A 27,199-nucleotide genomic window follows, 5' to 3' on the forward strand; every position below is an offset into this window, starting at 1 on the left:
CCTCTCTTGTTGGTATAGTGATGTCAGATGAATCTGGGAAGCTTCCTCAGCACCTGGTGGCGCTAGGCAGAATCCACTTGGTGTCAGGGTCTCTTCACTTACTGTGTCCATCCGTTTTCCTTGTAGAGGCCCAGCGGGACATTCTTTTCCTCTTTGATGGCTCTGCCAATGTCGCGGGCCAGTTCTCTGCCATTCGAGAATTTCTCTACAAGATCATCGAGGAACTTGATGTGAAGCCGGATGGGACCCGAGTAGCCATTGCTCAGTTCAGTGATGACGTCAAGCTGGAGTCACGCTTCAGTGAGCACCAGAGTAAGGCTGAAATCCTGAACCTCGTGAAAAAGATGAAGATAAAGACAGGCAGAACCCTCAACCTGGGCTATGCCCTGGACTTCGCACAGAGTAACATCTTCGTGAAGTCGTCTGGCAGCCGCATTGAGGATAACGTGCAGCAGTTCCTGGTGCTGCTGGTGGCCGGTAGGTCGGCAGATGCCGTGGCCGGGCCAGCAAGCTCCCTGAAGCAGAGAGGAGTAATACCGTTCATCTTTCAAGCCAAGAATGCTAATCCCGATGAGCTGGAGCAGATTGTGCCCTCCCCCGCATTCATCCTGGTGGCAGAGTCACTTCCTAAGATTGGGGACCTCCAGCCCCAGATTGTGAGCCTTCTGAAAGCCGTCCAGATCGAAGAGCCCGAATCAGGTATGGCACACTATTGTGGGCTCCCCTTGCAGCCCGGACTTTAGCTTTAGACCGTTAGCAGAGGCTGCTGGCTACAGGTTCTCAGATGAAGCCCTCCCAGGACTTATAGAGAACATGGAAATTACAGGATGTTTCCAGGGGAACAAAAGAAAAGGAGTGTTCTCTGTTTCATTTTTTAACTTGTGTCTTGGAATGATGCGGGTGAGTCTTTTTAAGGCACTAGAATATTTCATAAGAAGATGCATTATAGAGGTTGAGATAACAATAGCTTACATCTTTAAAAAAATTCCTATCTGGTTATAAAGCCATAGGCTATGGCTATGTCAGAGCTAAAGCAGCCTGTATCTTGATGTCAAGAGTCAAGTGATGTGCTTTAAGTGAATGTAATTGATGTAAGTCCTTCAATTACGTTCACCAAAAATCTAAAGACATTAGAGAAGACAAATGAGTTCAGTTCAATCATGAAGACTGCATTAAAAATTTCTGACTGAATTTACATTCCCTTATCCTGCTATTTAACCACTCTTTATTTGGTGATAACATGAATATATATATATATATATATGTATGTATATATATATATATACACATATACATATATATATATTCCCATATCATGGGAGAAATGGGTTATCTCCCAAGTCCTCTAGCAAGAAGACAGCCTGTCCCACCAATAGAATGAACACACACTCAGCGCACACACACGTGATCATATATATTATGATCACCATCTATACACATACTGATCATATATCATTTTTGATTGAAAACCGAGATGCTTGAGGCTCTTTTCTAATAAAAGGATTCTCTCAAGGTTAGTCTGGGTCAATCTGTGACCCTGATATAAGGGCCACATTCCTTCTTTCCACCCATTTTCTTGTGCTCTGTAGTGAACCCTTGAAGTCTTCACAACTGCAAAATGCTTGGCTCCGCTGGCTCAATTATTTTCTGCTCTCTGTTCTTTCCTTGAGTTTACCTTTTCAAGTTAGCGATTATTGATTGATTGGTGAGACAGGGTCTCACTACATAACCCTAGCTGGTCTGAACTTGCAATGCAGATCAGGTTAGTCTCAAATTCACGGAGACCCTCCTGCCTTTATCTCTTATGGTGCCTTTATCTCTTTGGTTTTCACTGAAGAAGGTTAATGCAGAGGGCCCTCTGTGCTGGCATATTCATCTTCCATTGCTGCCTCGGTGTTTTACTGCACATATCATGGCTTACAACAGAAGGATCTCCTTCCTAACAGTTCTTTTAGGTCATGGATCAGAATCCATCCTTCCTAAGCTAACGTTAAGGTATTGGCAGGGAAGGAGGCTTCTAGATGGAGGGTCTGGAAGAGAACCCATTTCTTTCCTTTCTCAGATTCCAGAAATCACTCAAATTTTCTGTCTCATGGTCTCGACCCCATCCTGCGGATGCACAGAAGGGTATCTGCCCTAGTCCCTCCTCCTTCCTGTAATGATGTCGTGCCTGTTTGGGGAATACATACTCTTCATCCCTAACTCATCTTCTTCACAGACAGAAGGATTTGAGCTTGGACCTCCCTGGCGGGTTGCTATGCCACTCAGCACAGTGGTATATATCACTACTGTGTCCAGTCCTGTGTGAGTCACCAGCAGTTTTCCTCTGATTTCAGGTGAAAAGGATGTCGTGTTTCTGATCGACGGCTCCGAGGGCGTCCGGAGTGGTTTCTCCCTGCTAAAGGAATTTGTGCAGAGAGTAGTGGAGAGCCTGGACGTGGGTCCTGACCGGGTGCGTGTGGCCCTGGTACAGTACAGTGACCGGACCAGGCCTGAATTCTACCTGAATTCTCATATGGACCAGCAGGGCGTCATCAATGCCATCCGCAGGTTGACGCTCCTGGGCGGCCCAGTCCCCAACACAGGGGCGGCGCTGGACTTCGTGTTGAGGAATATCCTGACCAGCTCTACAGGGAGCAGGATAGCAGAAGGCGTCCCCCAGCTCCTGATCGTACTCACGGCCGAGCGCTCGGGGGATGATGTGAGAGGCCCCTCCGTGGTCCTGAAGCAGGGCGGGGCTGTGCCCATTGGTATTGGCATTGGGAATGCTGACATCACTGAGATGCAGACCATCTCCTTCATGCCAGACTTCGCTGTGGCCATCCCCACCTTTCGGGAGCTGGGGACGGTCCAACAGGTCGTCTCTGAGAGGGTGATTCAGCTTAATCGTGAGAAACTGAGCAATATGAAACCAGTTATTCCGATAGCAGGTGAGGGCTTGGGTGTGGGTTCTTTGAGTTTCTCATCCCCATAATCACCTTGGCTATTTGTTCAGACTGTGTTCAGTTTTGATTCCTCTGCCACATGGAGTGTTAGACATGGAGTGTTAGAGATGTGTGAAAACTAGAAAGTTTTTTTTTTGAGACATCAAATAGTGAAGCTAAGATTCATGTTTGCGGCCAAATTAAAACATCAAAAAAGGGCATGCACATGGCGTGGATCCAGGCTCTACAGAGGAGCCTGAGGAGGACCCTTGCTGAGTGTTTAGCCTCAGTGGCACCTTTGGAAACAGTAGCCTTCTGCCCTTCAGAGAAACCTGACCACAGGTGCTCTGCTCTGGGGAAAGGGGTAGCGTCTCTGAAATATTTGTATCTTAGCACCAATGTGGGAAGCTTGCTTGGGGCCGAGAGATGTCCCAACCATCAAGAGGATTTCCCATTCTCTGGGCAATGGCCCTGAATAAGGTCTGAGCTGTGGCTGCTAAGAGGGAAAGAGGCCGAGATGGCACCCACTCATCCTAAGGACGTGTCAGCCCAGGTCCTGTGCTTCCTCGGCACTCAGGCAGGGTGGTCCCAGGGAGGAAAAAGGCAGATGTGGCCTTGTGTTTTCATGATGTGGAGAGGGGAAAGTGAGGGGCCAGGGGAAAATGAGGGATCAAGGAAGGAAGATGGAGTAATGTAAGTGAGAGAAAGTCAGAGGCAGGGTTTGCCTCCTGTGTGCCCTGAGGGGTCAGCTTCTCCTTGGTGTTCAGGAGAGAGCAATGGGCTCTGCATACGTATATAGAATATCTGAAGAGGTCACACTCATATACATTTGGGGATCTCTCTCTCTCTCTCTCTCTCTCTCTCTCTCTCTCTCTCTCTCTCTAACATAGGAGCATCTGTCAGGGTGGATCTTGAAGCCCAAGGGCTCCTGTGCTCAAGGGTGTGTGTGTGCGTGCGTATGTGTGTATGTGTGCACACGCAGAGCCTGTCTCTTGGGAATCCAGATCTATGCCTCCATAGGGCTTGGTTCCTGTTACACACACACACACACACACACACACACACACACACACACACACACAGAGGAGCATCTTCCAGGGTGTACCTTGAAGACCCTGGGCTCTTGTGCTCAAGGGTGTGTGTGTGCGCACATGTGTGCATGTGTGTGCTCGCGCGCAGAGCCTGTCTCTTAGGAATCCAGACCTATGCCTCCGTAGGGCTCGGTTCCTTTACCCCCCGGTCTCCCACACATCAGAGGGACCACTTTGTACGCGCTTCCTTTCTTCCCACCTTGCGTCCTCCATTCCTCTCTCCCTACACCTTCCTCTCAGCTTCACACCTTGAGTCCCATTTCCTAGACAAATTACAAGGGCTTTGAGGAGAATGTTCAGAAGCTCGGCTTGGTCCCTCCCGGGGGTGGTTCCTCACTTCAGAGTGATCTTTTATGCTGGGGTGTCCCAGCTCTGCTTCTCCTGCTCTTCTCTTTGCGCCTGCTCAGAATACACCCACCCCACTCTGTCACCCCTGCTCCAATCTTCACTGTACTGAACGATTCTTCTTACGATAAATGTGGCATCTCTCGGCATGCCACCACCCTCCAGCAGCTCCCTCACCTTTAGAAGACTTACAGGTGCTCTGTGCAAGGTCTCTCCTCTTTGATTCTCATCAACCATTGCTATCCCTCCCCTCACATTCCTCAGAAAGTGCTCTTGTCCAAGACCCCTCCCTGGCAGAACCAGTGACTTGCTTCCTAGCACCGTCGTGTGTGGCCTCTGTGGGTAGTTCTTGTCACAGTTGATGGCCCCTTCCTAAAGCACCATCCCCACCCTGGTGTAGATACAGCTCTTCAGTTTCTGCTCCCCTCGGACTCATCCTTCCAAGTCTCTTGCTGTCTTCTCTTTTGTCTGACATTTAGATGAAGAAACACACAAGACTGGCTCTTTGGACTGGTGTTTTCACTATAACATTTGGTACTAGGATTTCCTGCCCACTGGGCATAAGTTTGATGTCAGATTAGGAAGTGAGTGGTTCAAGAGCGCCTGAAGTCTGGAACCCTTGAAGTTGAAGGCCATGGTCCTGTCTGCTTTGCAGGTACGGGCGGCAAGAAAGATGTGGTCTTTCTCATCGATGGATCCCAAAGCGCCAGTCCGGAGTTCCAGCACATCCGCGCCCTGATTGAGATGCTGGTCGAGGACCTGGACATAGGCTTTGACACCACCCGGGTAGCAGTCATCCAGTTCAGTGAGGATTCTAAGATAGAGTTTCCTCTGAATGCCCACACCAGCAAGGATGAAGTGCTGAACGCAGTGCGCCGGCTGAGGCCCAAGGGCGGGAGGCAGGTCTACATTGGGAACGCGCTGGAGTACGTGTTGAAGCACATCTTCCAGAGGCCGCTGGGGAGCCGGATAGAAGAGGGGGTCCCTCAGTTCTTGATCCTTATCTCCTCGGGGAAGTCTGGCGATGAGGTGGACGACTCAGCAGCGGAGCTCAAGCAGTTTGGCGTGGCCCCCATTGCCATAGCCAGGCACACAAGCCAGGAAGAGCTGGTCAAGATCTCCCTGAGCCCCGAGTACGTGTTTTCAGTGAGCACCTTCAGGGAGCTGCCCCGGCTGGAGCAGAAGCTGCTGACACCCATCACCACGCTAACCTCCCAGCAGATCCAGCAGATCCTGGCCAGCACTAGCTATTCCACTTCAGGTAAGACCCGAGGAGGCAGGGCTGCTCTCCTATCCTATTTTTTTTTAAATAAAGTTTTCATACTAGTATATACTGTAGGGACCCCTCCTCCTGTCTCTTTACCCTCACTTTTCTTTCTTCCAACTCTTTGTTCCCCCAGAATAGTGGTTCTCAAACATCCTGACCACACCGTGGAGAGGAAAAGGCTTAGTTGGCTTATATGTTCTGATCCCAGTTGATCATTGAGAGAAGTCAGGGCAGGAAGTCAAGCAGGAGCAGAGGCAGGAGTCATGGAGGAGCGCTGCTTACTGACTGGCTCTCCATGGCTTGCTCATCTTGCCTTTTCCATACCACCCAGGACAAATTGCCTAGGGCTGGAACTGCTCACAGTGGGCTGGGCCCTCTCACATCAGTGTTAATGGGGAAAATGCTCCCAGTGTCTTGCCCACAGGCCAGTCTGATAGAGGTAATTCCTCACTTGAGGGTCCCTCTTTCCAGAGTGATTCTAGTTGATGTCAAGCTGACAAGGAGCACATAGGGGAATTGACAAGGACGAGGTCCTCTTTTATTTCATGGAGTCTTTCCTACCGTCCCGAGAGCGCTCATCACAGGTGACTGTCTCTCTGCATGCCACAGGGAGGGCGACACTGAAGGCCATCCAGGGTCCCAGCTTGTGGTAGAGAGTTTTGTGCGAAGCCAAGGATGCTTTGGCCTGGATCTGAGACTGTGCAAAAGTTTGTGGTAATCCTGCAGGCGGTCACCAGTCTTCTCTAGAAGCAGAAAGGCCTTGGGGAAGAAGGGAAATGTGTAACTGTCACTCTGGCTTGCTAGAAGAGGGACTGCAGATTGTCCTTGGGGTTTAGACAATACTTATCTCTTTATGTTTAGATATAGTTGGTGGAGTACTCTCTCCTTCATCACAGACAGAATCTCCCTGATGCTGAGGTCCTGGGGGGAGGGTGTTGTGCTCAGCAGGGTGCCCCAAGCCTTGACCCTAGCCAACTCCCCAGTTTCCTTTCTCAGTAAATGGTCTCATTTCATAATCAACCCAACACTTCACTTTGTACCATTGCGCTGTAAAAGCCTGGAATTGAGGCAAAAGCTAGACTTAAGCTCACCGAGAGGCAATGTAATGATTTAGTTAAAGGCTACCTGAGAGTCATCTGGAATTCCGACAGGAGCATGTGGCTCATCTTTCCCAAGATATTTTGATTAAGTTTATACAAGTTGAAAAATCTTTAATTAAAAATTACTGGGACCAGAATTCCTTCAGATTTTGGATTTATTTCTACTTTGAAATACTTGCATATTCATAACGAGCTAACATGGGCATGAGACCCAAGCCTAGACATGGAATTGCTTCTGTTTCTTACAAATCTAATGCAACAGTCTTTAGGTAATTTCATTCAATTAAAAAAAAAAACTCAGCATGAAGTAAAACTTTACAGCGTAGAGTTTTCCACTAGTTAAAAAACCAAGTTCTGGAGAAAAGAGAAAATAATTTAGTAAAAAGAGAAAAAATATTGAATGCTATGAATTCATTAAAATGCAATTTAACAAGATTCAAGGGATATAAGAGCATCAATGTCTGGGGACAGGTAACATGAATCTTGACGTGAAGCATTGCATTGCATTGTGGGAACCATTCCTTCATGGATACAGGCAGAGTGGCAACAAAAGCCAGTGAGTCACGTGGGTTCTTCTCAGTGGTGTACACTATGGACAAGTGAGGACAGTTGACCAGAGATGTCTCTCTCTTCTCAGAGATGTCAGCATCATTGATCACAATCTCTTTGGAGGTTTCTGCTCGTGATTCATGATTCTGTTGTTCTGGTAGACATAGAATTACTGTTTCTCAACAATTATTATAGGTTTTTAAATTAGTAGTAACCTAAGCCATAAGGCTGAAACCCAAATAAAGTTGACACAGAGAAAGTTTTGGATGACTTAAAATAGTTCTTAAAAAGAAGTAGTTGTTACCTGCATTTAAAATGGCATTTTGTGTGTGTGTGTGTGTGTGTGTGTGTGTGTGTGTGTGTGTTAAAAAAAGAGTGTGTGTAAGGTCAGAGGGCAACTTTTGAGAGTATTGTTCTCCTTGTCTGGGATCTTGAATTCAGGTCATCAGGTATGCTGGCAAGCACCAGTAACCTGAAAACCCCAACTTTTAATCATTAAGTCTCAAAGGCCCCACATATGTGTTGGAATGTAACTTCAGTGTTGGGTCACACAGGGTGTGCCAAGCACAAGTTCCAGAGACTGAGGTCGTGATAAAGTCAGAGCAGGGCTGCGCAGGAACTCATCTCCACTTTCCCTTTCGTCTGCAGTGATCGAAAGTGATGCTGCGGACATCGTCTTCCTGATTGACAGCTCCGATGCCGTCAAGCCCGATGGCATTGCTCATATCCGAGACTTTGTCAGCAGGATTGTCCGCAGACTCAACATTGGCCCCAGTAAAGCGAGGATTGGGGTCGTACAGTTCAGCAATGATGTCTTCCCCGAATTCTACCTGAAGACCCACAAGTCACAGGCCCTCGTCCTTGACGCCATACGACGCCTGAGGTTCAAAGGAGGGTCTCCCCTGAACACTGGCAAAGCCCTGGAGTTTGTGGCCAGAAACCTCTTTGTGAAGTCTGCTGGGAGCCGGATAGAAGATGGGGTGCCTCAACATCTAGTCTTATTCCTGGGTGGGAAGTCCCAGGATGACGTGACTCGGCATGCCCAAATCATAAGCTCATCAGGGATCATGAGTTTAGGGATAGGTGACCGAAACATTGATCGGGCAGACTTGCAAACCATCACCAATGACCCCAGACTGGTCTTCACAGTTCGGGAATTCAGAGAACTACCCAACATAGAAGAGAGGGTAATACTTTCATTTGGACCATCTGGGGCTACTCCACAGCCTCCCGGTGGTGTAGACGTATTTTCTCCTTCACGGCCAGGTACGAACTGTTTGGTGCATGGTTGCAGAATGTGGTGTCAGCTGTCTTAAATGAAATGATAACTAGATTTCTCTGCAATGATTTGCTTATGGTCGTTCCTGCAGATGTTAGAAGTTAAATAGTGGGGAAATAGTTCATTTGACATTGTTGATGGAAACATGTCCCCAAAGCCAAAGGTCATCAGTCCGTCAACCCTGAGGCTACCTGTAGGGCTGCTGAAAGGCTTGGCATAGGGATCCCAATCATTGGCTCGAGTCAGCCAGAGTCACACTGCACACAGCTTTGGAGTCAGGTCATCCCTCATGGTGGGTTACCTAGTGTGGTCTAGGCACCCTTCCTTCTTTAACCATATGGTCACTATGACTGTCTTACTTACAGCAGCCTCTTTGTGTTCCAAGTTCTCACCCATGAGACTCTAATCCAACCCCTCCAGACCCCCTGCCTTCTCCTCTTCCGGGTGATGGTCATTCAGACACTCAGTATACTCAAGCAGGGGTGGTTTTTCTGAGGGAGCCAAGGTCCCTGTTGATTCTTTAACTGTCTCCTTCTGAGCTGGGTGGCCACGTTCTGTGTTGATCATACTGTCTCCAGTCTCCCATTCTGGCATTTCCAGAAGCATCTGCGATTGCAGGTCCCTATTAAACTCTCAGCATAAGTCCACATGGTCAGGCAACTGGGTCTGGTTTGCTGAGTTCTTAAAATCCTTTTCCTTTCATTTAGGTAGCTTGCCATTTATCTCCCAATTTTTAGTGTACTGTCTGCAGGATGGGGCCAGAGGGGCATGGGCTAGGGTGGGGGCTCTCCTTACACACAAAGCAGTAGACATGTTAGCTGTCTTGATTTGCGTGTGTGTGTTCATACTCTGAGTCTGGAGACCCGAACTCCCCCCATTTTCATCTTCTTTGCATTCACTTGTAGAGAAGAAGAAGGCAGACATTGTATTCCTGCTGGATGGGTCCATCAATTTCAGGAGGGAAGACTTCCAGGAAGTGCTCCGTTTTGCCTCTGAAATTGTGGACACCGTCTATGAAGACGGCGACTCCATTAGAGTGGGGCTGGTCCAGTACAACTCAGACCCCACGGATGAATTCTTCCTACGGGAATATTCCACCAAAAGGCAGATCATTGACGCCATCAACAAAGTGGTCTACAAGGGAGGGAGGCACGCCAACACCAAGGTGGGCCTCGAGCATCTGCGGCAGAATCACTTCGTGCCCAGTGCTGGCAGTCGCCTGGACGAGCGGGTCCCTCAGATTGCCTTCGTGATCACGGGAGGGAAGTCAGTGGAGGATGCTCAGGACGTGAGCCTGGCCCTCACCCAGAAAGGTGTCAAGGTGTTTGCTGTCGGGGTGAGAAACATTGACTCTGAGGAAGTGGGTAAGATTGCCTCCAACAGCGCCACGGCCTTCCGGGTGGGCAGTGTGCAGGAGCTCTCGGAACTCAGCGAGACGGTACTGGAGACCCTGCATGACGCGATGCATGAGACCCTCTGTCCTGGTGTGACAGATGTTTCTAAAGGTAAGTGACATGTGCATAACTTCCCCCTTCCTGCTGACACCAGTGTCCCTAGTGCTGCCCTGGGGGTTCCTCAGGCTCATGGATGCTTTTATTTATTTATGACCCTGTGCTCTCCACCTACTGTTCTAGAAGGTTCTTCCTGGATAAGAGTCAAAGTCTTATCAGTTTCACTTTTTTTCCCACTATTTAATTCCCCAGTTTGGACTCACTTATATCTATCTATCTATCTATCTATCTGTCTGTCTGTCTGTCTGTCTGCCGCCCGCCCGCCCGCCCGCCCGTTCGTCCGTCCGTCCATCCATCCATCCATCCATCCATCCATCTATCTATCTATCTATCCATCTATCTCTCTCTCTATCTATCTATCTTTGTGCCACAGCCTGCTTTGGAGCCTAGACTGACCTGGAATTATGAAACTTTTGGGTGGGCTGCTGCTGGGGTTATGGTTGTGCCTCTCATATGTTTATTGATTGGATCAGTTGCCAGGGTGGGGACATTTGTGTTCTACAGTACCTTCAATTTAAAACACCAATTTGAGATATACTTAAATACCAAATGTACATGATTGTGCCCAAATAACTAACACCCCCAACCCCCAAAGAGCAAACCCCAAAGAGTATTCCAGTGGCCACAGTTTTGGTCCCTGAGAGTGAGAAAGAGACAGAATTAGCTGCTTTCTGAGCTTGCACGTGGAGGATCTCATTTTTCTCTTGACCTTCATCTCTCCTTGCCAGCCTGTAATCTGGAAGTCATCCTGGGCTTTGATGGATCTCGAGATCAGAACGTGTTTGTGAGCCAGAAGGGCCTCGAGTCCAAAGTGGATACCATCTTAAATCGAATCAGCCAGATACAAAGGATCAGTTGCAGTGGCAACCAGCTGCCCACTGTGCGTGTGTCGGTGGTGGCCAACACGCCCTCTGGGCCAGTGGAGGCCTTTGACTTTGCCGAGTATCAGCCAGAGCTGTTCGAGAAGTTCCGCAACATGCGTAGCCAGCACCCATACATCCTCACCGCTGACACACTGAAGCTGTACCAGAACAAATTCAGGCAGTCCTCGCCCGACAGTGTGAAGGTGAGCGAGTGAGGGCTGGGAGCTCCGTGTGCAGCACCGCGGGCTCCTCTCACTTCTGGAAGCCGTCCTGAGTGATTGGGGTGGCTCACGATGTATGAGACAGGGCTGTTGGCGCCTGTGAGGAGAGTTACTCTCTCGTGGAGAACCGTAGTTCCCAAGTCTTCTTCCTCTTGTTAGATCCCCTTAAGCCCCCAGTGTCCCAGAAATTAGTAGCTCAGCTGGGAAGAGATGGATTTGCGATGGACCCATTTTTAATTATGGTCTTGTTAAAGGTATGCTGTCTATTTGTATTCGCTCTCTGTACATACATACATCATACACACGCACATCACACCACATACATAGCCCCACACCACACATCCGCATAGCACACATACTCACCACACTGCACGTACACTAACACACCACATACACACACCATACCACGTATACCACACTCCCAAATACACATTTTACACATAGCACACACACACACACTCCATCACACATACCTATAGCACACTCCCCACACTACACATACACCCCACTGCACATATACACAACACACACACTACTATACATGCATATACACAGAGAGAGACACATACACAGACTTACACACATACACTACATTATACATGCATATAACACACTCTACACACTACACACAGACACACACTCCACTCACACACACTACATCACACATACACAGAACACACTTGGCAACTGCACACACATGCACCACTGTGCGCGTGCGCGCATACACACACACACACACACACACACACACACACACACACACACATTATGTGCACTCATGCTTTATTTGTTTGCTAAGGCTGCCAAACAAAATACCACAGGCAGGCATGGTGCCTTAAACCACAAGAATTTCTTTCTCACAGTGTTGGAGGCTGAAAGGCCCATGATGTGAGGACCTGGGCAGGGCTGTTCTCTGCAGCTCTCAGCTTGACTTGTAAATGGCAGTGTTCTCCATGGGTTCTCACATGGTCATCCTTCTGGCTGCTTGTGGCTCGGTCATCTCCTCCTAGGAGGTCACCAGTCAGACTAGATTAGGGGCCACCCAGCAATCTTACTCAGCTTAGCTGCTTCGCGCAGTCACATTCTAAAGTATCAGAAATTAGAATGTCAACTCAGTTCAGTACACACACACACGCACACGTGCACACACACACACACACACACACAAATTTTTAGAAACTGTCTCATAAGTATAAGAATGAGATAAACTTTTGTTGCCATTGTTAATAGGTTTTAAAGATAAATCAAACATGGATACACATTCCTTTATGTTACCTGTTGATAGCACAGTGCCCTTGACCTTGGCCTACAGTCTCGTCAACTGTAGATGAGGAATTCGACCTCGCTACAGCCTCTCAGTTCCCTTTCAATTGTCTTTGATGTTCCCCTGCAGTAGCGTGAGCCTTGACTTCTCCATTACTTACAGGTTGTTATCCACTTCACGGATGGAGCGGATGGAGACTTGGCTGACTTACACAGAGCGTCAGAGGAACTCCGGCAAGAAGGTAGGCCCCAGGCTTCCACGGTGTGAGAAGTGAGCCCCTCCACACTGCCCATGGCAGACCTGCCACTTTGCTGAGAGAAGTCTGTCAGCTCCACCTGTCAACACCATACCTGGGGTGTGGGATCTAAGAGGCCCTTGCCCTGGCGTCTTGGCCCTCCATTCCTGCTTGGGCTGTCACATAAGGCTATTGAAGCTACTTTTGAGCAAGGGGCAGCTTTAGTGCCAGGACCTAGCCCTGCTTCAGAGACACATTTACCAGGGGGGAATATCCAGAATTATATTATCCAGAATTATGTGGGGGCTTTCGCATAAAAAGCTCAAGTATTAGTTCATTCAAGGCCATCGCATAACTGAGGATGGGATGAGCGGGCTAGAAAGTCATTACCCTATCAGGTTGCGCGTCACACAGCTTAGTAGTCAAGCCACTACATATAACACAGCCAATAGTAATCACTGAAATTAATATATGCTTGACTAATGTAAAATAAATTACATAAGCTCTTATCAAGCAGATTTGCTCATAGCTGGATGAGCAACCTTTCTTGTCAGATGAGCGTTGGAAAGTCCCGGTGTTGACGCAGTTGCCAAAGCCAGAGGTTCTAGAGCAGTGGTTCTCAACCTTCCTAATACTGGCCCCTTTAATATAGTTCCTCATGTTGTGGTGACCCACAACCATAGAATTACTTCCATTGCTACCTCATAACTATAACTTTGCTACTGTTATGAATTATAATATAAAATCGGATATGCAGGATATCTTCTATGTGACCCCCAGAGGGGTCGTGACCCACAGGTTGAGAGTCACCTCTCTAAAAGATGTTAAGGAAGCAGAGCTATGAAAGCACACTGTCTTTAAATAAAAGATTTATTATATTTTATTTTATTTAAATAAAAATTTTATTTAATGTGTGTGTGTGCACACACATGTGTGAGAGAGTTTATGTGGACCAAGTGTGTGCAGATGCCCTCAGAGGCTAAAAGAGGATATCAGGATATCGTATTCCCTAGAACTGGAGTTACAGACAGTTGTGAGCCTAGATGAGGTGTGTTAAATGGTTCTCTCCTCACAGGTGCCCGAGCTCTGATCCTGGTGGGTCTTGAACGTGTGGCCAACCTAGAGCGGCTGACGCAGCAGCTGGAGTTTGGGCGGGGCTTCATGTACGACAGGCCCCTGAGGCTCAACTTGCTTGACTTGGATTATGAGCTGGCAGAGCAGCTTGTGAGTCTTCATTTCTGTTAAAAGGTTTTATGCACATACTGATTTAGGTTTTTTTGGCATCTCAGGACAGCAAAACGGGAGGATGTCTTGATGGCCTGGTGACTGGGGGAAGGGCATATGGGTGTCTCATTTGATTCACCTGAGACCTGCTTTATTCCTGTATGAGTCCTGGATATGCTATTTACCTTATCTGCATGATAGAATCAAGAATATACAGGAAAGGAGAGACAGAGACCACTTCCGGGTGGGAAAGTCCTTTCCTTGCCTCCCTTCCGGGCTCCTCTCTCAGTGAGAGTAGTTGCCTCCTGGGGTGGGGAGTAGGGGTGAGGGACAGGATCACTGATTCTCAGATAGTGACTAATTCTATAAGAGTGGGAGGGAACCAGCTCTGCCCCCTTCTTCCTCTCCACTTCTTTCTGTCATAAAAAAATAGGTCGTTTTTATTGGGTAGAAGCAGGTTCAGCCTAGAACAGGGCAGAAAATGAAGTCTGTAGGGAGTTCATTGCAAGAGAACACTCATGATCAGCACTCCATCTGTGGATAGAAATATAAACACATTGGGATGTGTAAGGTCAGAGGCGGAGGGAAGGATACAGAGGTGGCATTAGAGACGCTGGTGACCCACACTGTGGTGGTTGTGGCTCAGAGCCCAGGGTCCCACGGCTGCTCCAAGGTCTCCTCCAGGTAAACAATGATTTCCATGAGTCTGACCACAGCTCAGAGGAAGGCAGGGTGTGGGTCCCCAATTTCGAATCTTCTTTGACCTCAGCCAGCTTCAATGTATTTGTTGGATTTTGTATTTGAGGCTTAGACATGTTTAAGTTATACTGAAAATGCAAACCTTGAATGTCTGCACTGGAAATATCTGGAAATTGGGCCCAGTCTAGGGTACTGTGGATAAGAATTATAGTTGGTTGCCTTTTTATCTTCCAACAATGGCATCTCACCCTATGCCAAAAGCTGAGCCCTCAGCAGCAGCCAGCTTTAGGAAGCGGCCTTAGGTAGCTTCATTGCGTGTGCCGCAGACTGGGACTGTTACCAGCACACTGGTGTTCGCTGTTTTCTCTTCTTTATATTTATTTGTTTCCTTGGCAGGACAACATTGCTGAGAAAGCTTGCTGTGGGGTTCCATGCAAGTGCTCTGGAGAGAGAGGAGACAGAGGGCCCATTGGCAGCATCGGGCCAAAGGTATGGATACAGCTGCCTTCTTCACGCCGCAGGCTAGACTTAAGGCTCGGACACGACCTAGCTGCGTGACTTCTCCAACACCATGGATGGGCATGAGAGAGGGAGAAAGGCCCTGGTCATATGGCCAATTCTGGGCTCCTAGGCATCCCCAGGGTGTGTCTTGTTGGTGATGGAGAAGGCCCAAGCACCTGACACATTCCTCTCTTCCACTAGTTGGGAGAATCTGCTCTTCGACACCTGGATTTGTTTTTAAAACAGCTTGAAAAACCCGTGCCTACCCACTGGCAGCCTCATGATGTGGGTCAGTGGGACGCTTAGTGCTTGCCTTGAAGGAGTGCCACCAGCTCTCTTGGTGAAGAAAGAGTCTGAGCCATTCTGATGGAAAGAGCCATCACTGAGGATTGAGTGGGCCGCACTCTCAGCTCTGCCCAGTGCTCTACTGCCCTGCTGGGTGTCAGAACAGCCCCACCCAGTGACAGGACCACTGAGATGCTTTATGTGGGACACAGGTGACTTCATTTTGTGTGCTTTATTTCAGGGTATCTCTGGGGAAGACGGCTACCGAGGCTACCCTGGTGACGAAGGTGGACCCGTGAGTAAAAGTTACCCTTTCCCTCAAGTTTTCCCTGGCTCCTGTTCTTCTCTAGATGGGACTGCACAGTAGCGTTTGTAACCTGTCTGGTGGCCAGGGCCTTTCTCATTTAGAGGAAGGCGATTTCCTAACTTATTTAACCATTTTCCTAGCATTTTTGTGCTATGAACAATGAGAGTCTTTGGGTGTGACAGTTACAGGTGTGGTTTGCAGAGTGGACGAAGGTTAGACAGAGGGCCACCAAGTATGATGTGCCCAGTGTCCACTTACACGAATAGGAGCAGAAAGTGGTGGTAAGCATCCCTAATCCCAGCTTTTGAGAGGCCGAGGCAGGGGGATGATGGACAGCCTGAGCAATTATGTAGCAAGACTTTGGCAAGTTTGAGAGGCTTCGGGACCTTAGGTAGGACAGGTCCATCTCTGGGATATGGGACAGAGAGACTCCAGAGGCCTCCAAGTGTCCAGCCTAGGTAAGTGAGTCAGTGCTGGCCCCGTTGCCATGGGACAGCTAGAAACCTTGACAATATAGAGGAATAGTCAGGGGGAAAGAACATCTATGGGACCCAGCATCCATACTGGGTATCAGGGTCACTGATATTCAACCAGTCAGGCAGTAGCCCCTGGGCGTTGCTACCATCCCAGAGCCTATCCCCCACCCCCCTAAAGTTGTGAGTTCTTGCTCAGCCAGGAGCTAGGAACTAAGGATGTTGTGGCACAGATAGCCTGGTTATAGTGAAGTCCTCCTCATGCTGCGTGCCACTCTCTGAGACAGAGTTAGAAGAGACACCAGACAAAAGACTCCGGCTTGCGAAATGCCTCTTTTCTTTGCAGGGTGAGCGAGGTCCACCTGGTGTGAACGGAACACAAGGTTTCCAGGGCTGCCCAGGCCAGAGAGGAGTCAAGGTACAGTATGGATTTGGGGGTGTAAGAGAGTCAGGGTAGTGCATGAAGGAAGGGATCCGACCTCTTCATGTGCCTTGAGGAGGGAGGGCTGCAGGCTGGGGTCTTCTCCATTCTCAGTGCCCAGTAGCTCTGCACTGGGTGTGTCAGGAGTCCAGAGCAGAGGCTATGACTGGAAGGGAGCCTGAGTGTTTCCTGTGGAAACGTTTAGCAGCCAGGAGTCAGTTGGGAGGTACAAGAGGCTGCAGGGAGGAGCAGAAAGGGGTGCAGCCATGAACTGCATAGGATTCCAGGGTAGGCTGCTTGCAGCCATGGAGAGCAGGGGTGGAAGGGAAGGGCTTGCACACCAAAGTCATGAAGCTGGCCTTCTGTCTGCGGATTTACCTCTCTTTCCGGAGATGAATCCCATCCAAGTGTTCACCTCTAGGCAAATTCACTTTACAACACCCTACTTGGCAGTGAGAGAGGAAGCCAGAATACATGTTTAATATAGAACCCTCAGAGCCAGGGGCTTTTGGACGTAGGCACGGGGGTGGGGTGGGGTGGTCGTCCTTTAGCTTCTGTACGGAGGGACCGGCTCTGTTTTACTCGTGTTTCCTTTGTTCCCGTCCCTTCCAGGGTTCTCGAGGATTCCCAGGAGAGAAGGTAGTAAAGTTTGTTTGTTTTAATGAAAATACCACGATGCTTCTTACTTTCCCTTGATGGGATAACTCATTCCACTCTCTGTCTGCCTCTTTCTTCCCAGGGTGAACTGGGAGAGATTGGCTTGGACGGTCTGGATGGTGAAGAGGTGAGCGACTTGACTTCCCAAGGACCTCTATTCACGAGGTCCAGGTTTCTAGCAGCCGAGTCCCTAGGAGCCATCACATCACATGACCCTCTCTCATTGCCTTTACAGGGAGACAAGGGGTTACCTGGTTCATCTGGAGAAAAGGGGAGTCCCGGAAGAAGGGTAGGTATCCCTTTATCTCACTGTTCCCTGGGGCAAGGGAAGACATAACACCGTCTCCAAGGACCAGCTAGTATTCTTCCCAAGGGTTTGCCTCTAGATGTATGAATGATGTCCCCTCTCAACAGTAACATCCTATATGCTATGTCCTTGTTGGAAAGCATGTTCCACAGGGTGGAGAATGAGTTTGTTCTGTTACAAATGAATTCCCAAAGCCTGGTACTGAGTGGCTCCCCAGGAAACCTTTGTGGACTAACCAAACTCATCAGAAATATTTTGGTGTTATTTGGGAGCTAAAGAGATGGCTGAGTGGTTAAAACCATACCCTAATCTTACAGAGGACCCTAGCTCAGTTCCTAGCACTCAGGTTGAATGTTTTACTACTGCTTTTAACTTCTACTCCAGGGAATATGATGCCCCCTGCTGGCCTCTGCAGACATTGCACTAAGGTGCACACATACACAGACACATATACATACTTATAAAGAAAATGTACCTTAGAAGTGACTTTTTTCTAGCCTCATGCTAAGTAGGAAGTAGCAACAGGTGTTATAGTGAGACTTACAAAATGGGAAATGTGATTTTGATGAATGATCTAGATGTCTAATGAATGGCATGTGGTTATAATTAATAAACACTGCCATATTAGAGATTCTGCTTAGAATAGGAAACATCAGTTGCTTTGATCACAGAAACAAAGCAATTGATTGGGACAATAGATACAATCGCTTTGTTCACCATAGCAACCATCCCACACCTGTGTATGTCTCATGCCATCATGTCATAGATCTCAAATCCTCGCTAAATGCCTGTCAAAAAATTCCACCAGAATTTTCTAGTTTTTAACTTTCATTGTGTGATTGGTTTAGGGTGACAAAGGACCCAAAGGAGACAAAGGAGAGAGAGGAGATGTTGGGATTCGAGGTGACCCGGTAAGGTGGAGGCTCTATTGTGGATGTCTGGTGGGGGGGGGGGAGGAAGCTTATGTAAGAAGAAAGGAGTGGCTTACATTTTGAAATTGCTTTAAAACGTGTTGATCACATTTATACTTCCCTTTCAATTTTGGAGGTCGTTGGAGATGATATATTTCCATCACAGGCATTGGCAAGTCACTTGGTAGCTGTGTGTCCCAGAGTCTTCCTAAGATGCCCTCTGGACACTTTGTGCTTGCCTTAGAAAATGAACCAATGCAGTTCTCGGTATTCCATGGCTTTTGAAAACCCTTTAAGCTAAGGACCACAGCTGAGACGACCTGTTCTGCAGGTCACCTACCTCTGTGGTAGAGGAAGGAAAGTGAGGCCAAATGTCCTCCTCAGTAGGGAAGGGCTTGTGCTGCCCAGTGGGGACTGTGGTAATTTCTGGATGTTAGCTGGGCAGGGCATAGCTCGGAGGACAGTTTTTGAGAACCTTCCCTTTGTGCTGTTACAAAGGATTCCAAGGGCTGCAGCTTTCCTCATGTGGGGCTCATTTCCCAACCCCTGTTGTTTTCAGGGTGACTCAGGACGGGACAGCCAGCAGAGAGGACCCAAAGGAGAGACGGGTGACATTGGCCCCATGGTACAGTGATCCATACCCAGAGACCCCTGTACCCCCATGACCTGCAGAGTCTTGAGACCAGCAGCGTTGTTCCCCAAAGCCTGAATTTTTCTAAGAGTACCTGGAGCTCTGTCCTGCAGTCAACAAACCCCTCCCCTGGAAGTAGACCCCGCCCCCACCGCTCCCCCTCCAGTGGCTCCAGCACCATACTCTGGGGTGCAATGTTCTTCTCTGCTGTTGAGAACTCACCCATTTTTTGTCCCCCCTCCAGGGTCTCCCAGGCAGAGATGGTGTCCCAGGAAGTCCAGGAGACCCCGGGAAGGATGTGAGTATCTTAGGATGCTGTGCACTGCCAGGCTGCTCGGTGGCAAGAGATTGGTACAATATGTCTGGTGCTGTGATATGGAGCAGTTCCTTACTGAGGGGATAGAGCCATTCCTGAAATCATCTCTGTTTTATACTGTACAGACACAGTGCAAAAATATAAGACAATTTGCATCCATTTAAAATGAGCAGCGTTTGGTTTTTGATTTAATGTTGCTGTGCCCCTAGATTGTTTGCTTGGCCAACAGTTCTGGAGGTTTCAGGGAGGCCCCACAACATAGCATAGGGCCTTCACGCCTTCACAGAGCATAGCTAGCAAGGGCCTCCATGCTTGTCCTCCCACGGTGGAAAGGCAGAAAGCAAGAGGTGAGTCCTTCAATCGAATTTGTTGATTAGAGAAAATATTCATTCTCAGTTTCCTCTGTCACCCGTTGCTTCTCCTTCCCTCAGTCTTTCCTCCCTCCTTCAGCCCCTTTTCTTTCCTTTCATAGAAAACACTAAATACTTACATGAAAAAAGCTCTTTGCTGTTTTCAAGTATTTGGTCAACTCTTACCCGCCAAGTAGCTAAAGCACGCAAACAGAAATGGCAACGCTGGCGGCTGAGGGCACAGGGGACAGAGGCTGAAGGAGCAGGTACCTGGGTGCTGCTCACATCAGGAAAGCAGGTGCAGTGTGGTTTAGCACCCTGTATTTTCGATTCGGTTCTGGAATGTGTGTGGCTGAATAGCTCATTGCACACCCAGTCACTGAAAAAAGGTGGAAGCCAAGGTAAAGTCAGTCACTGTTAGGAAGCCACGTGACAGCTTCCGGGGTCCAGGTGAGCAGAGAGCAGGGTCCTGGTAGCTGGGAGAAGAGGAATCCCACCTGAGAAGGAAGAAGTGGCCAGGAGGTCACAGTCCTCAGGGGAGTTCTGGAATTTAGTAGTGGTGTGTGTGTGTGTGTGTGTGTGTGTGTGTGTGTGTGTGTGTGTGTATGTGTGTTTGTGTGTGTGTAAGAGGAGGCTGGGCAGCTAAGGACAGGATCCTCAGCATAGCTGGGCCCAGCAGCTGACAGTCACAGGGAGTTTCTGAGGCACAGGGCTTTCCAGAGGGGGGACTCCCTTGCCCTCAAATGGCTTCCAAGTTTCTAAAGCAAAAAAATTAAATTATTGCCTTTAAAAGAAGTTTGGACATTTCAGCCAAATGCTTACCCATACAGGCTTGTGAACTTGAACTTGAAAGTAGAAATGTAAAGTCTGGGTGTGGTGATGAATTAATGTGAGTGAGCCATGCGGAGACAAGGGCTGTTGCCATCAGTGTTAGAAACCCAGCTCTCAAAACGGTTTTAGAGCGTGACTGGAAGTCCAGTGGGGGTACGGTCATGTGGGGGTACGGTCATGTGGGGGTACGGTCATATGGGGGTACGGTCATGTGGGGGTACGTTCGTGCTCACTACTATGTGTGAGGTGAGGCAGAAACTCCTGCCGGAATCCAAGGCCTCTTTTAGTCTCAATTTAGGGGCTCCCTAAGTAGCAGGGGATGGAACACAGTGAGTTTACCTCAGGGTGAGGACCAACAGAGAGGCCTTCTGCTTTGCCAAACACAGACCAAGATGGGCTCCATGGAGTCGGAGCACGCTTCAGCTGCCTCCTCTGGCCTCTGCAGGCTGCCAGGGAGCAATGAAACCCCGTTTCTGGTGGAAGAACATGCTCCTTAGGGAGGAGCAGGGCTGGATTGCTACTCTAGGCAGACAAGAATGGCCCTCACATTCACACTGACCCAAGGAAGGAGGACAGAACCGTAGTGACTACAGAATGGCTACTGTGGCTTCTGAGACTGACCCCCTCCCTGGGGGTGGAGAATGTGGCTTCTAGCTTGGCTAAGCCCTGGCCTTGCAAAGATAACCTAATACAGCCACAGATCCCTTCCCCCCAAACTCCACTGAATCAGTCTTGAGGTGGGGAATCTCTGGGTTCTTCTGCACGGAGTCTCCATTTTTTTAAACTAAGGTTCACCCCTGGAACATCCAGGGAGAAGCTGCCAAGACACAAGCCCCACTTGCAGGTTCAAATGTGTGCACCGGGGTTGCTCTTGTTGCATTTGGCCAGGAGGGTTGAGAATCCGGGACTCCCTTTGCCGCAGTGTAATCCCAGCTTTGCTAAGTTAGGGCCATGGGCAGGTTGGAATTCCTGCTTCTCATTCTTCTCTGGGAACTGGCTGGGATTCTGCAGCCAGAAGCCATTATTTTCCTTGGCAGGTCAGGAGTCATTCCCAAACTTCCACTGGAGTAACCAGCAGGCGCAGCATAGAAGTAGAACCTGGTGGAGATGGGGGAGGAAGAGAGGAAGGAAGGTCTCAGTGGGAGCTCGCCAGCCTTCTAGACACAGGGGCTAATTTCTGGCATGGAGTTTGCGTTAGAATGTTTACATGTGTTAGGGTTCCGTATCCCCCACCCTCTCCTCAAAGTCATATGGCTTCTCCCGCAGGGTGGCTTTGGCCGAAGGGGACCTGCAGGAGCTAAGGTGAGCCGCTGGACTGGATCTGCATGTCTCTGGTCTCTCTGTCACCCAGTTCCCCAGGAGACTCCTGGACATTGTCAGTCCAGGAATTAAGCTATTCTCCCTGGCCAACGGCTTACAAAGCGTCTGCCTTCTTCCCCATCATTGTCTCAAGCTCAACCTCGTCTACAGTAGAAGGGTTTTCATGTGATCTCCAGAGCGGGTGGAAGGAAGGGAAATGACCGACAGATGAAGTTCTGGGCAGCCCTCTGCCAGGCACGCCCATGTGTCTGGCCTGCTTTTATACCTGTGCCAGAGAGGATTCAATCTGAAAAATCCTTATTTCTCAAATTTGCCCTGTGGAACAGGCAGGTAACAATTGTGTAGGCTCAGAGAGACAGCTGCTGCCCTATGAGTAGATTCTTGCCCTTACTGTCATCAGCTGTCGGTACCCATTTCTCAGTCCAGAACAGAGAGCTGGGGTTATTTACCTGCTTGTCTTGTCTCCAAGGGTAACAGGGGCGGTCCTGGCCAGCCAGGCTTCGAAGGAGAGCAGGGTACCAGAGGCTCACAGGTCAGTACCCTGGCATGAACTTCCCCAGAGACCCTTGTCCTTTTGTTTTAAATTGAGGTGAAGGTCACGTAACAAATATTCGACCTTTACGGACAATTCCACAGCATTTAGACTGTTCGCCGTATTGTGAAATAATTTTGAAATGTTTTATTATCTCCAAAGGAGGCATTGTACAGTCACCCCCTCCCTATTGCTCTCCACCTTCATTGCCCTCTACCCTATCAACCCCCACCTGTTACCTTTCACCTTTGTCATTCCCCACCCACCTCCCCTCATCCTTATAGACCCCCACGCCTGTCACCCTAACTCCCGCCACTGTCAACGCTTGTCACCCTTCACCCCTATTGCCCCCATCTCTGTCACCCACACCCTGATGCCTCCACCTCTGGCCAACACTGGTCTTCCTGCCGTCATGGATTTGCCTATTCTGGATATTTTGTATAAATGGAATCGCTTGATAGTTTGACTTTTATGTTGGGCTTCTTTCACTTATTACAGTTTCTTCCTGAACTTCAGACATGTTTTAGCACATGCCAAAATTTTATTCCTTTCAATGGCTGAATAATATTCCACCACACGGATGAAGAACCATTTTTCCATTTATTGATTGTTTAGCATTTGGGTTGTGACCACTTGTTGGTTCCTGAGAATTCATAGGATCTCACAGGCTCAGCTCAAGATGTGACACGGCCTTTTTCTCCCTAGGGCCCTCCTGGTCCCACTGGTCCCCCAGGCTTGATTGGAGAACAAGGAATTTCTGGACCTCGGGTAAGCATCTGAGTGTGACCACCGGAGTGTGTGTTCGCTGGTGGAGCTGATGCAGGACTGGCTGACTGTGTGGAGTCTGCAGAAACTGCTCTGTGATTCTCGGGGCTTGAGTGGGTAGTGCTGAGGGTCACTGGGCGCTTGGGGTCTGTGGGTGAGACAGCTCACCTGTGACTTCGGACAGGGGACAGCCAGGTTCCTTGGTCTGCACAGCTGATGCTTCATGTACACCCCTCTCTTTGCCTTACAGGGAAGCGGAGGTACTGCTGGTGTTCCTGGAGAACGTGGCAGAACTGGCCCACTGGGGAGGAAGGTTTGTCTGGAAGACAGTAGCTCTTGCTTAGTGATGGAGGCCTGTGCTGAACTGGATGCTGCTGCCTGCCTGCTGCCTGTCTCCCTTGACTCTTTGCATGACCCCCGTGCTTCAGTTATCACAAGCACAGATACCCTGCCCTGACTTTCCCCACTGAATGTTACAGTTCGTGGTGGTGCACACCTTTAATCCAAGAACTCAGGAGATAGAGGCTGGTGAATCTCTGTGAATTTGAAACCAGCTTGGTCTAAATAGTGAGTTCTCTGACAACTAGGACTATATATAGTGGTCTCAAAACATCCAGCCAAAATGAAAAAAAAGAAGTTAGATATGTAGCCACTTGTGGTGGCTCATGCCTACAATCTCAGCACTTGGTGAGAATGTAGGGCAGGAATATTACTGTAAGTTTCAAGTCAGCGTATTCTACATAGTGAGATCATGCAAAAAAAGCAAATATAGTAATAGTATTTTGTGTTTTATTTAAAAGTTTGAAAGATTTTTTAAGATGTATGTATGTGTATCTATCTATCTATAACCTATCTATCATCTATCTATCTGTCTGTCTATCTATCTATCTATCTATCATCTATCTATCTATCTATCTATCTATCTATCTATCATCTATCTATCTATCTATCTATCTATCTATCTATCTATCTATCCATCATCTATCTATCTATCATCTATCTATCTATCTATCTATCTATCTATCTATCTATCATCTATCTATCATCTATCTATCTATCATCTATCTATCTATCATCTATCTATCTATCTATCTATCTATCTATCTATCTATCTATCTATCTATCTATCTATATCTCATGAGTGTGGTGGTGCACTGCACACACCACAGTGGGTGTGTGGAAGTCATTGGACAATTTGGTTGGATTTGCTTTTCTTGCTCCACCATATGGAATTCAGGTTTGAACTCAGGCTGTTGGGCTAGACAAAAGCACTTGCTTCCTTTTCCCCAGCCCCTACACTTAGCATTTTAAAGTTATGGATGGAACAGTACCTATTAATTTAATACATACATATAATGATAAGGTCAGAGAAATGGTCATTTCTTTGTCTTGGGACCCTTGACACTCTCTCTTCTGGTTGACATATACAATAAATTGTTCTAAACTCCAGTCATCCCACAGCGCCCACTAGAACATCCCACTCTTACCTAACTGCATGCTGGTACCTGTTACTCATTTGTGCTCTGTTCCTCCCCCCCTCCGTCCCTACTGGTAATGGGTCTCCACTCTCTCATGATGCTTTACCCATTGTCGTTTCTTGCATGAAACAGCATGTGACCCTTGTCTTGCTGTGTCTGGGTTACTACAATTAAAAAGAAATCTCATGGAAACCTAAAAGGTGAACTATGAGGCACTCCCCAGTACAACACTACCCCCGACATCAGGACAGTAATTGTGGGACTCGGGTCCCCAGGAGTCATCCTTTCTTCCCCTGTGTAGGGTGAGCCAGGAGAGCCAGGGCCGAAGGGAGGCATCGGGAACCGTGGACCCCGTGGGGAGACGGTAAGGCCACTGATCGTGCTGATAGGTGCAGAAAGCAGGGACCCAGAGAGGCTTGTTGTGGCCCCTGCTTGACTTAATGGGAATGTGGTTGAAAATTGTGAAAGCTGCTCATTACAAAGTGGGTTTTGTTTCATTGGCAGCTTTATGAATGGAAAATAAATCTATAGGTGGTTGGGAGATTTTCTAAAAAGAGCCACTCTTCTTGAAGACTGTGAAAGGGCCAGCCAGCAGATGATTAGAATCCCAGGCTTTAAAGTACCGATATGTCTTTCCAACATGTTCCTCTTGTTGCGGAACAACTAACGTGTTCGCTCTGAGTGCCTCACGTGGTGTGGGCGCAGGCCTGGGGACACGGAGCCCTGAAGAGGGCTGTCTGGAATGGGGAGCAGGGTGACATGAAGGCCTTGGGGACCAGAGATTAGGACCTAAGCACAGAAGACTAGGGAGGTCCTAGCGGTCAAGGTCACCGTTCCTGCTCTGAAGGAGCCTCATAGATAAATGATCACAGAGATCTGAGCATCTCTATGGACACGACCTTGCCCACACCTGTGGAGGAGGGCACAGGGATGGAGGGCCTCCTTCTCTTGGCCTCTGGTCCAAAACCATTCATGCACACCCCCTCCGCTGGGGGTGGGGATGGCATGGCGTGGTGGCTGTGAGGTGCCTGGTGCAATGGCTTGCAGTAACATTCTCTCCGTTCCCCTTAGGGAGATGACGGGAGAGACGGGGTTGGCAGCGAAGGACGGAGAGGCAAAAAAGTATGTGTCTGCGGAGGCTCCTGAGGAAACCCCTGTTGTTGAGAGTCACCAACAGTGGCTTCTCCCATCTTGTATGAAAATTGATTTTAGATGGCTTTAAGTTGGGACCCAGTACTGAGGCATTTACTGTCTTTTACAGGGAGAAAGAGGATTCCCTGGGTATCCAGGACCAAAGGTGAGTGCCCTAGGTGATGGAGCACAAACATTGCTGTGGATAAGCCTGGGTTTTCCCATGAGTTGAAGTTGATATTTCAGCTTTACTCGTGGGTCAGCCACTTAAGGGCTACACTGGGGAAGTCCCTGCGCTCTCTGAGATGCTCCCTCTTGTATGAATGGAGGCGGCAGTGCTCAGTGCTCACTGTCCATAGTGCTTGAAGTTCTGTGCACAGTGGAAGAACTGGGGACCTGTAAATGCCATAACCCCTGTGGCAGTAACACCAGTGATGAAATAAATCTAGGCCCTGCCAATGGCACCAATACACTGGAGCCATTTGTAGAAGCGAACCTGTGAACTATTTGGAAAATATGGTCCAGACGCCCTGTTGGAGTTCTGCCCCAGGGACTCTCAGCAGGACCTTCTGGTGCAGACCTTGATGGCTCTCTTCTTGGCTCTCTTCCCAGGGTACTCCTGGTGAGCCAGGGGCTGATGGACCACCAGGACCCAAAGGCATCAGAGGCCGAAGGGTAAGTACGCCCATGTCTGACTGGATGGGAATGAGCAGGTTCATGGCAATGGGATGCTGAGCCGTTAAAAGGCCATCCTATTTTTTCTCAGCCTGATCAGGGACAACAGAGGTGGTAGAAGGAAACTCCAAGTATCAAACCAGTGCCCTCGTGGCCCATTGTAGCTGTGTTCTGCTCTGTCTTCCTTCAGCAGTGTCCCATTGGGGGAGGCCCTGACGGCTCTTTCTATAGCATGTCCCAAAAGTCACTAGCGCACAGATTACCCCAGCATGGCTCCAGGGAGGCTTAGGTGCCAGGCTGGATGACATCAGTCTCCATAGTCCCATCTGCCTATGTCTGTTCAGATGTGACAGAGCAGGGCTTAATGGGGGCGCAGGCTGCTCAGAAAGCCTGCAGCATCCTAGGTGAGTCATGCCTGGGCAATGGGCTCTTCATTCCCTGATTTCTGAGACACTTCTTACTTTAGCTACTATTGCTTCTGAATTTTTCTCTTCAATGATCATTCATCTACGCTCCTAATATTGAATGGAATCTTAATTCATGGTCCAGATATAGATATAAGCTACCAATAGTTGTTTGTAGCCTAAATATAGTTAATAACAATAACTACCCAGTTAATTTGACCATGAAGACAGTCAGTCTTGATCCTTTTGAAATAATGGGCTAGTGGTGTTCATGACCAGTTATCTAACTGATTGGCAGGGACTAATTATCTTGGACACTCAGAGGAATTTTA

The 27,199-nt window shown here is 48.6% G+C and overlaps 1 protein-coding gene across 1 annotated transcript in view; it reads left to right on the forward strand.

Annotated features, from left to right (window-relative positions):
• Col6a3 (collagen type VI alpha 3 chain) overlaps window positions 1-27,199 on the forward strand; it is a 78,486-nt gene that overhangs the window by 32,338 nt on the left and 18,949 nt on the right. Inside the window, exons 7-31 of the mRNA XM_075952176.1 lie at window positions 127-699; window positions 2,337-2,930; window positions 5,016-5,621; window positions 7,925-8,542; window positions 9,461-10,060; window positions 10,795-11,132; window positions 12,577-12,655; window positions 13,725-13,873; window positions 14,969-15,061; window positions 15,600-15,653; window positions 16,485-16,556; window positions 17,172-17,198; window positions 17,299-17,343; window positions 17,452-17,505; window positions 18,372-18,434; window positions 18,994-19,059; window positions 19,310-19,363; window positions 21,829-21,864; window positions 22,352-22,414; window positions 23,120-23,182; window positions 23,430-23,492; window positions 24,959-25,021; window positions 25,729-25,779; window positions 25,919-25,954; window positions 26,401-26,463. Of these exons, the coding sequence (XP_075808291.1) occupies window positions 127-699; window positions 2,337-2,930; window positions 5,016-5,621; window positions 7,925-8,542; window positions 9,461-10,060; window positions 10,795-11,132; window positions 12,577-12,655; window positions 13,725-13,873; window positions 14,969-15,061; window positions 15,600-15,653; window positions 16,485-16,556; window positions 17,172-17,198; window positions 17,299-17,343; window positions 17,452-17,505; window positions 18,372-18,434; window positions 18,994-19,059; window positions 19,310-19,363; window positions 21,829-21,864; window positions 22,352-22,414; window positions 23,120-23,182; window positions 23,430-23,492; window positions 24,959-25,021; window positions 25,729-25,779; window positions 25,919-25,954; window positions 26,401-26,463 (4,523 nt within the window). The remainder of the gene's footprint in view (window positions 1-126; window positions 700-2,336; window positions 2,931-5,015; window positions 5,622-7,924; window positions 8,543-9,460; window positions 10,061-10,794; window positions 11,133-12,576; window positions 12,656-13,724; window positions 13,874-14,968; window positions 15,062-15,599; window positions 15,654-16,484; window positions 16,557-17,171; window positions 17,199-17,298; window positions 17,344-17,451; window positions 17,506-18,371; window positions 18,435-18,993; window positions 19,060-19,309; window positions 19,364-21,828; window positions 21,865-22,351; window positions 22,415-23,119; window positions 23,183-23,429; window positions 23,493-24,958; window positions 25,022-25,728; window positions 25,780-25,918; window positions 25,955-26,400; window positions 26,464-27,199) is intronic.

This window comes from Microtus pennsylvanicus, chromosome 17 (genome assembly GCF_037038515.1).
Source record: "Microtus pennsylvanicus isolate mMicPen1 chromosome 17, mMicPen1.hap1, whole genome shotgun sequence".
Classification (NCBI taxonomy): Eukaryota; Metazoa; Chordata; class Mammalia; order Rodentia; family Cricetidae; genus Microtus; species Microtus pennsylvanicus.